The sequence below is a fragment of the Saccostrea cucullata genome, unplaced genomic scaffold (genome assembly GCF_032062105.1).
Source record: "Saccostrea cucullata isolate Sc308-1 unplaced genomic scaffold, CSIRO_AGI_Scuc_v1 ctg1550, whole genome shotgun sequence".
Taxonomy (NCBI): Eukaryota; Metazoa; Mollusca; class Bivalvia; order Ostreida; family Ostreidae; genus Saccostrea; species Saccostrea cuccullata.
The window spans coordinates 34,190-44,957 of record NW_026939190.1 but is presented as its reverse complement, the minus strand read 5'-3'; the positions used below and the strand labels follow the sequence as shown (position 1 = coordinate 44,957).

The window sequence follows — 10,768 nt, the reverse complement described above, 5'->3', positions numbered from 1 at the left end:
ACTACTCGTAAAAAGGCATTGTTGGCTTTATTTCCCGTTCTTCAACGCTCTCCCTACAACCCATATATAAGGAGCAGATCGCTTATCAGTTCAATGTATTTTTCTATAGTGAACTGACGAGTGTAGACGTACAACTTACACAGCCGTGCTACTCGATCGCGATGAAATTATCAAATTAAACTTTTTTTTTCTAAAACAGGACAAAAGTATCGTGAAAAATACAGGTCAATACATTATTTATAAAAAGAAAATGCTCATAAAAAAGGAATAAAAGCAAAAAACCAAGGACCACGAAAGGAGCACTACATGTCGGCCACGAGTTTCGAGTATGTAATTGGATGTAACGAAATCGAACGGTTTATATACCCCTCTGACAGTGCCTATTTATGACAAGTATTCAGCTTTAAACTCCTTTACCGAATGAAAAGGTATCTCAGTTTAGAATCATGTGACGTCGGCAGGCAAGAGTTTTTTTTTTTTTTTTCATCACTGAATTTTAACAGTTCCTGGACCGACAGGGGAAATTAAAGCAGTCGAACTTCTTGTCTTTTTAAAGTAAGAAATTATGTAGGGACTGTTTAGTAGGGGTTTAACAATATAAAAGTAGCCAGATAAATCTATCTTATCTGTTATATTGCATATTATTTAAATAAGTTATTTTTTCTATTTTATACAGAATCAGAGAGCAAAAGTAAGTCTTAAATTTGCACTTTCTTTCAGATTGAGTCCAATTTCAATTATCCATAATAATATGCTTATGATATCTTGTTGATAATTATAAGGTTATGTTACGTACAGTAATCAGTCTTTAATAAATCATACATATATTAAGAAAAAGTGTGTGAATAGAACACAGATATACCTTTCCAATCTCCTTATTTGGCATGAAGTACACCTTCCTGTTGTAAAAAATAAAAATTTTGTCGCAAATGCGACCTTTCTTAAAAAAAATTGGAGCAGTTATGAAACATTTCTATTACAGTTTTTGTGCATTAAAAAGAAAAGAATACCCCTTTTCTTATACATAAGATAATTACAAGTACTTTTGGGCTAGGTTGATGAAAAGATATCAATGAACGTCTGTTAAATGACATATAAAGAGGTTATCCTTCTGTACTTCAATCTTAATGTATCATTAAATGATAAGAAATCGATGTAATTATTTAATATATCTTGACCATTTCAGAATCCGCGTCTGGAGGAATGGACAGATACGATGTCAGTCCTGCTGGTGACAAAAAGCGAGGTAATTCTTTTATTGCTTTAAGGATGAACAGTTTAGTTTTTTAAAGATCATTTATTCTATAAAAGTGCGTATAAAGTGAAAAAGACATTTTATAAATTCATGATTCACGGCATTTTAGCGACAAAGGTAAGTTAAAGTAAATAAGACTTAGTATTCAATGTTTTATCGTGTATTTCAACAGTCTTAATTTTTTTTCCAAAATTTTAAATCGAGTATTTGAGGGTATATTTATTAGTTTTTACATGTAATTATTTATAAATGTAACATTTTTTTAAACCAAATCGATTCTTAAACATCTATATAAATTAATTAAAAATCAATCCTTCATAGGTCTAGCCATCATCATGACAAATGATTTTCACGGCACACTTTCTGACCTTCCATTTGTATGGGAGGATGGAAGTAAGTATCTTAATTGAGGTATTCAGAAGTTGTAGTGTTTGATAGCTTGGATCATTATTTATGATTAGAAATATAAAATACCATGCAATTTTTAATCTCAGCCCTTGTCTCACCCCGAGTGGTTGACATCGGTCAAACTCAGGCAGAGACCGTTCGATGAGTGGTACAGGGGACGAAGTCCGAAATGTGCTGCAATATTATTTATTTCATATATCTGGAAGTTTCTATATGCCAGATCCAAGAATCGCGCAACTGCACATATGCATTTATTTCCCTTTGGCGTTGTTATGTAGAATGTAAACAAACCGCCTCACTCGCTTCAACAAAAGGCATTCAACTGAGTGTTTAGGGTTAGATAATATAGGTTTTAAAATTAGGGTAATTAAATAAATTCGCTCTAAAAGTCTTTCTGTATTTGGGGAAATTCATGTAATTTATTCTAAGTTTAGGCAAGTTATTTTAAAAACAACTTTACTACAGCTCAATATTTTGACTACCTAATATCCATATTCAGAATATCTTTTTTTTTCCTTTCAAATCGATGATGATGCACAATTCAATCAATCAATGACTAGTAATTGGCTAACATTTGTTAAATCCATGTATTTCTCACAAAAATTTCGCTATTTTAAAAGCATTGCACTTTGTGTCCTATCAGGCAATTCTTCATTAGGCCTACATCAAAACACACGTGGCGCAGCTCATGAATACTTATAAGATAATGTCAAAAATTGATCATGTGACCACATTCCTAAGCAACGCAAGATTGAGTATTAATACCTTAACAAGTACAGGATTTTATGAAATCTTTTAATTCTCGTCTGAAAAACCAAATACATATCAAGGGTCATTAATTTGTGGTCAATTTCGCAATTTGTGGCTTCTTTTATTTTTGATTTTGTCGATCTCTCAGGCGATCGTATAATTATATTATATACAGCCTTCGGCTGCACCTATCTTAGCACTATATTTATTGGTCCTGATATACGATTAGTGTTCCCATATATCTTACCTGTGAGGCATTAAAATAATAAACAAGCAAATTCAAATATTTGTGGTCCCCCGCTTTCAGTGTCTTTTTGGGTGAGATGTTAATTATGGACGCCCTTGCATATGTCATTTAGAAATTATCCCCAGAGTTGATTTTTTAAAAATAAGATCAATCGTGAAGGTCAAGGTCAAGGAGTCAGAAATCATAGCTTGCTCGGAAATATCTTGCCATAGGCAATGCACATTTTAAATATGAAAGACCTACATATATCAATTGTCAATCAAAAGTTAAAAGAAACAGAATGCGAGACATTGAGGACCACGTGTCGCAAAAAAGCGAAAACTAAACTTTTCTTAAAAGCAAATTATATATATCGGTACCCAAATTTTAAAAAGTATGTCAAAATCCAAGGTCAAGGTAAAAGGTCAAAGTTCTTGGTATCCAATGAAAGATTTCTCACAAGGATTACTTCAGTGAAATATGGAAGCCCTATCCCTTACCATTAAAAAGTAATGGTCAAGGTTAACGTTTTTAAAAAGTATGTCAAACTCCAAGGTCAAAGAGTGTAAGTGCTTGATATCGAAAGAAAGGACTTTTTGCAAGAATTTAATATCTGAAGTATGAAAATCCTACACATTGTAGCCCTAACCCTTCGAAAGGTTAAAGTTTTTAAAAAGTGGGTGAAACTCCAAGGTCAGAAGGTCAAAGTTCTTGTTATCCCTTAAAAAGACTTCTCACAAGGATTACATATTTGAAGTATGAAAGCCCTAGCCCTAACCGTTTTAAAGTTATAAGTTTTTTCATAAGTACGGGAATCTCCAAGGTCAAAAGGTCAAAGTTGTTGATATCAAATGAAAGGTAGTTCACAAAACATACATATGTGAAATAGCCCTTGTATCTACCGATCAAAAGTTATTGTCAAAATAAAAAAGAAATTGTGTATAAGTGTGTCAAACTCTAAGCTCAAGGTCAAAAGGTCAAATTTGGTGGTACCCAAGGAAAAGTCTTGTCACAAGTAATACACATGTGAGATATAATAGTCATAGCTCCACTCAATCAAAAGTTATGGGCAAGGTTAAAGTTTTTATGAGGGAGGGACAGACAGACAGACTGACTGACTGACAGCCAGAAGAATGAAATTTAATGTCCCCTTGATTTTGCAAAAGCGGGGGACAATGATAAGACATGTTTTCCAACAAAACGGTATATTGAATTTTGTTGTAAAACAATAAAGTTATCTTCATAGCATAAATATGATTCTAAACCCAAAACAATAAATAGTTAATAGACTAAAATGTCCTTATTGATACTGCTGCAGAGGGATGTTAATAAACAATTGGAAACAATTTCCTTAATCTGATTTTTAAAAAGAATAATTCTGGTTTTTAATACCATAGCCTGATCGATCACAAAGTTAAAAAAAAAAACCTCCAAGACTGAAAATACTTTACATTCACTTTAAATCTCTCTGTCTCTTTTAGTCCTAACACTTGTTGATTGTTGATTCACTACTATGCATATGATATAATTTAAAAGTCTTTCATGTGTAGGGAAATAAAAAAAAAATATATTTTTTTTTCTTATTTCCAGCACAATGTTTATAAAATTCACTTTACATCTATTTTTTTTTTTATAATTTTTCTTTCATGTTAGTTATGCTGTGGAAAATGTTCGAACTTCTTGACTTTAATGTCATATGGCATGCAAATCACAGTGCAAGAGAAATGGTAAATTCTCTCAAAGAGGATGTTAAGTCAACCAACGATGTAGGCAAACTGTTAGCTTGTTGCGTCTCATCACATGGACAGCAGTCAGTCGTACTTGGACAAGATAAAGCTGCTCTTTGGATCAAACGAATGGTTGATACCCTGGCATCAGAGGATACTGAAATTAGCCGTAAGCTGATGGGTAAACCAAAGCTTTTTTTCATCGACGCATGCCAGGGAGACTACCTTCAGACAAGTAATATACGACTTATATTACATGATATTTGTGTTAAATGCTTTCAAATAATATTTCTTTCCTTCGTTAACATAAATTCTCGCCATTTTCACATCAAATCTGCAAATGATGATGAACAGCTATGACGTCAAACATGTATGTTCGGTATTTAACACACGAGAGAAATATATTGCTATTCAAACCACCAAAACGACATTTATATATATATATTTTGCTTTTGCATGCGTCAATTTATTGTTTCGACCTCACATCAGTCTTTTAATATAGAATTTAAGAAATATTTCTCTTGAGATCACGAGATATAGCTTGCTGTATGTTCTTATTGTATAGATAAAATAAATACCGGGTTGTACATTTGTCAATAATAGGTTTTCTCTTTAAGTCATTAATAACGTTTCAAGATCAGTGTTGACGTATTGGTTTCAATGCTGCAAGGTAGATTTGAAGTAGGATAAATGCATAGCTGTGATGTATCGGAAAAGCATTTCATTAAAAGTCAGAAATCAATCATAATTCATAATGATCACTTTTTGATCACTGTTTAATGATTAACGACCTATAACGACCTATCGCATCATCATTTATTGCTGTTTTTGAACCTCGTGATAATTAACGTAAAAAAAAATTCGACAATTTAATATTCATTACTTTTTTAGTAATGCGTAGAATTATAATAATATATCCAAGAGCAATATAAAAATAAAATCAAATTTCTCTTAAAAGAACACAGCATTTCTAGGGCTTGAAAAAGGGTACGGGGCCTAATTTATACGGAATATGTTTACTGTAACATCACAAAAATAAAATTATTCCCCATAATAATGGGAAATCAAATGCGTTGCAGTTTTAAACTGAATTAGCTTAATAAGGAACATCAACACTTATTAATGCATTGAAAAATAGAATCTAGTAAAATCCCAGATATTTAACAGTGTACTGTATAAACAAATCACTGATCGCAGGAAACTTGTTGACATGACGCTACTTTGGTATGATGATGTATTTAATGTTTTGTGAAAGACAGATCAAGTATATTTTTCACAGTGAAAAATGCATTTTATTATTAAACAGAATATTATCTACAGATTTTAGATAGGCAATCAATACCAATGTAAAACCTTTGTTTTGTGCGATAATTCAATGATTAGCGAGGGAATGTATGTAAATAATTTTACTGTGTTTATGTGTACAGGTATGGCATGTTTAACATCAAGGTAGCTTATTAAATCACCTTTTGGCAAGGGCATTCACTTACGTTAGCATTTTCTTTTAAATATAAATAAACGATGTTTTCCTTTACTTGTTGTTGCGTTCTTTAAATCGAGAGTGTGACTTATTAAGAACTCTATTTTAAGCACCAGGATTTTCTAGACAGTACAAAGTATGAAGAAACAAATGGTTACTTAAATTTTAAATTTCAACTAAGGTATGCCCCTGCAATATTGAACTTTGTTTATGACCTACATTCAGTACACATACGAGGCATGGATCATCCAACTGTCTATTGATGAGACCAAACATAATTCAGTACAGAGTACTGTATAACATATGTTATTTCAATAACTATTAAGTTATGCAATAATAAAACGGATTTATAAAAATTAATTCTGTTTTAAAAAAGTGCCCTTTTTTGCGCGTCTATATTCTATTGATTTCTTCATATTAAGCCTTATCAATGATAGTAACAATGATTTTCTAACAATTGTTGGAGTGCGTGCGTAACAAATGGTATGTAAGTAAAAATGAGTTTCAAAATTTATATGCTCTTCTGCAAGGGTAAATTCTATTTAACAGTTTACTAAGCGTACAATTCTCCGAAATTGATTTTATAGATAAACTCCTTTAAATAGGGTTTCTTTTAAAATATTTATGCACTATGTAGTTCCTATATCATTTGGTTAAAAAAATCTAGAAATGTGTTCTTTAAACAGGCCAATAAAGGACTCGGAATAGTAGTTGACGAATCTAGCCCCTTATATGATGTAAAAACTAGCGCAAATAATTAAAATTGTAACAGTTTGTTTTTCAGACTTTAAAATGATGCTGATTTTAAAATTGGCCATAATATTAATTCAGAATTTACACAAAGGACACACGAGGGTACAGATTCAATTTCTTCAAATTGGAGAATCTTTTCAACTCGGAAATCATAAGGAAAAAAACTTGCCCATCTGAGACTTTAATGCATAAAATGCATCTATGAAGTAAATAGGCAAATTCTCTATATTATTTTTTTAATTAAAACTGCTCTAAAATCGACGAAAAAGGGTATTAAAATTAAAGATTTTATATATTTTCTGATCTTCCTGCGACCTCTGTGTATCCCATTATTTAGGAGTAATATTCAATTTTTATTAATGCTGCAATCAAATCTCTTATATGAAATGAAAAGTGCATAAAGCACCTACTTAGTGCTTACACTTTGCGTTAATCAAAAATATGTTTAAATTGTTTGAATAAATTATTTCAATCATTGACAAAAATAAGAATTGCTTTTAGTAATGCATAAAATCATGTAGAGCAACAAGTTTATGTCATCATGCGCCCAATACTTATTAAAGAGATGTCTTAGATCGATGCCAAAAAATGATTTTTTGTATAGAAGAATTAGACTTGAACCATATTTCTTTCTTTAGTTTTTCACAATAATTCCTATATTCTTGATTCCTTTCTTATTGTTTCTTTGTTTGTTTGTTTTTTAGATAAAAATAAACGATGATTATATATTTTTTTCATTATTTTATGAAGCTTTCCAGGAAGACACATCTGGGAGGAAAATCAAGTTTGATGTAACACAGGTGAGAAAAAATGATTAAATATCAATATAAAATCAAACAAATCAAAAAATTCTTAGGCTTTTGGTGACTTCATTTGGAAAAGAGAAAGCAAAATATGATTAATTTAAATTTATTCCCAGGATTTCTCCAGAATAGCAAAACATGCGGATGTTTTACTCGGTTTCGCAGCCTACCAGGGAACAGTTTCAGTTGGTATCTACAAAAAAGGAAGCTATTATATAAATGAGCTAACCAAGTACCTTCCAGCTCATACTACGTATGTATTGCTGTTTCAATAATGAGTAACAATTAATGAAAATATTGTCTTTGTTTACCTTATAATGCTTCAAAGCAAAAAAAAAAAAAAAAAGCTTATTAATTGAATAAGAAATTCATTTGAATGTTTAATGTTTAAGCATCAACGGAGGTCAGTCTATTAAGAAAAGAAGTAGGATATGTAGCAATATACCTTCGTAACCTGCATCACGAAGTTTATATATCTCAGCTGATTAGACATGCAAGAGCTTGCTCTATGTATGAACAATTTTTCATACGTGGTAAACGTTTGACAAAAAGTTGATAAAACAAGAATGTCAGCAGTCTCGTTTAAAGTCATCATTTCGTAAGTTTTATGGTCGAGACAATGACCTTGTTAGTAAATACAGTTTTATTATTGAGTCAAATGCTGACTGAAGTTTTCCATACTTATTGTTAGACCATTATTGATACACTGAATTGACGACGCTTTTTCCGTTATTTCCCGATCATGTCAAGGAGCACGCGGTGGGAGGGACAAGTCGGCAAGGGATGCTTACTCAGGCACCCGATCCAAATCAGATCTTTTTGAGGTCCACGTTTGTTTTGCTTCTATTTTAATTTTTTTTATTGACTTTGATATTGACTACTGTTTGTTGCCTCCCTATCCCTAATTTCCTAGACTCATTATACTTTCGTGCTACTATACTAGAAAAAAAATATGTTAAATAACATGATCATGTCTTCCAAAGTCAATACACCAGCCAGGAGAGGCGTTTGATGCCAATTAATATTCGCTTCCTTAAAACAAAAAGGTGCCTATGACAGCATATTATTCGTTTTCTACTCTAACACCAGGTGGTCGTAAAATAAAGCCTGCTTAAGTTTTGAGTTAAGTAGTATCATATGTATGTATGGCACAATCGTTTCATCTGACAAAGAACTACTAAACTATGTCTAAAACCGTGACATAAAATAAACTTAGCGAGGTTTTTCCTAAGTAAAACTTATATTTAATTTTTTTTTTCACATGAATCATTCTGGTTTTCAGTTCAGATACGTACATGATAGAAAATATTAAGGTATATTTTATTATGATATATGATATAAATGTACTCCAAAGTGTGATGCTCACGCCCAAGTCTGTTGGTTTGCACCAACCTCTATGGTTTTTCACGCCAAAGTCTGAAGGTAAAGAAAGCAATTATACGTTGATGACGTCATAGTACTACTGCGCAAAAATGCAATGTCGCGCCATTGCAATGCTAGATTTTTAAAAAAAATAGAAATAAATATTACATGCGAATATTAATCCTCGAATTTTGGATATAAGTACGAGATTAACCTTATACAGTCGAAAAATGCACAATACTCAGTAACTATAACCTAAATATCTTGAGATAGATCTGAACTATTCCAAATCTTTCCAGGACTAGGCTAACCTCTAAATCTCTAGGGTGGGTTTGATCAAACACATTATCAATCCAGAAGTGTTCAGAGACTACACTTATTAGTCGAGTGGAGTGAGAAAACTTACCCTCATTAATGTCTCTGCTTGGTGAAAACAATAAGCAAAATCAGTAAAATTGTTTACACGAAACAAAATCTTATTCACAGGATTTTGAATGGAGGACAAAGGCATGACGTCAGACGTCATAAATATTGTGACGTCATCAACATTAAACGTTCCTCCACACCATTTCTCTTTGGAGTATCAGACCATTGCACTTTAGCAAAATGCTAGGAAACGAGCATTCGGACTTTGGCGTGAACATCGGACTTTGGCGTCCGTAAAGACGGCGAGTCATCGGGGTTTGGTACAGACCATAGGGGTTTAGCAATACCAACAGACTTCGGCGTCACCATTGCACTTTGGAGTCCTACATATGTAATAAGCAGCCTCCCTTAAACTTTCAGTTAGGCTACAGTATATTACGTACATAATTTCTTTTTTAGAATGATTCTGATATTAGATGAAAAAAAATGTTCATGTATTAATGATGAATGAGTAATGAATAAGATGGAAATTAGAATAATCCATACATTTATATTATCAGAGAAGACATCCATGTGGTTCTTGCAGCCGTCTGCAAACGCGTGCAAAGTATTGTGTTTGATGGCTGTACAACCGAAGCCCAATTACCAATGGTTTTCAGCACTCTGACAAAGATGTTGACTTTTTCCAAGTATTGACAACAGAAGTTATGAACAGCAAACGGCGAAAAAAGAATGTCGATTTGACTTACCGATAACCACAGTGAACTAATTTTTTGATGTGTGTTTGTTTTCTTTTCCCCTTTTTTTACTTCGTTTTCTTTTTTCATCTCTTTGTATGATATTTTTTTTTTATATATTATTTGTTTTTAATGTTTATTAACCTTCTTTATGTGTGACACTAAACAAAGAATAACAAAACTCTTGTGCAAAAAGGTTGTAAGACATTTTTCAATGCGTCTCAAATCTTACCTTTCAAATTTGTTTATTACCGATATAATGGATAATGATCCGTAATGTATTATTTTTATCAGACAATATACACCTCTTTGTATAGGCTAGCTGCTTATATTTTTATCAACTGAAGAGTGTTATAGATATTTGATTCTTTAAAACTATTTTGTTTTCTTTCTTTTGAATTTTTGCAGCTTTTCACTTCAATTTATTGATGTATAATGTTTTATGACAATTAAGGTTTTTTTATGTGTGTTTGTTTTCTTTTCCCATTTTTTTTACTTCGCTTTCTTTTTTTATCTATTTGTATGATATTTTTTTTATATATTATTTGTTTTTAAAGTTTATTAACCTTCTTTCTGTATGATACTAAACGAAGAATTACAAAACTCTTGTGCAAAAAGGTTGTAAGACTTTTTTTCAATGTGTCTCAAATCTTACCTTTCAAATTTGTTTATTACCGATATAATGGGAAACGATCTGTAATGTATTATTTTTATCAGACAATATACACCTCTTTGTATAGGCTAACTGCTTACATTTTTATCAATTGAAAAGTGTTATAGATATTTGATTCTTTAAAACTATTTTGTGCTCTTTCTTATGAATTTTCGCACGCAGCGCTGTTAAGGCCTACTATGAGAAATAAACGGAAAATATATCCGCAGAAAAGGGGGATTTTTTAAA

At 31.7% G+C, this 10,768-nt stretch overlaps 1 protein-coding gene across 1 annotated transcript; it reads left to right on the top strand.

Moving 5' to 3' along the window:
* Positions 1-1,192: 1,192 nt before the first annotated feature.
* LOC134252488 (caspase-10-like) lies at positions 1,193-9,916 on the top strand. Its single transcript, XM_062734976.1, has 6 exons — positions 1,193-1,246; positions 1,577-1,648; positions 4,293-4,547; positions 7,350-7,399; positions 7,519-7,655; positions 9,691-9,916. The coding sequence occupies exons 1-6, from the start codon at positions 1,204-1,206 to the stop codon at positions 9,824-9,826; spliced, it is 693 nt and encodes a 230-aa protein (XP_062590960.1). The 5' UTR covers positions 1,193-1,203; the 3' UTR covers positions 9,827-9,916.
* The last annotated feature ends 852 nt before the right edge of the window (positions 9,917-10,768 follow it).

Bases quoted from the DNA above. Each gene is read 5' to 3' on its own strand.
- LOC134252488 (XM_062734976.1), top strand. From the start codon at position 1,204: ATGGACAGATACGATGTCAGTCCTGCTGGTGACAAAAAGCGAG. The intron at 4,548-7,349 runs GTAAACCAAAGC...TATTTTATGAAG, and splicing joins AATTAGCCGTAAGCTGATGG to CTTTCCAGGAAGACACATCT. The intron at 7,400-7,518 runs GTGAGAAAAAAT...ATTTATTCCCAG, and splicing joins TCAAGTTTGATGTAACACAG to GATTTCTCCAGAATAGCAAA.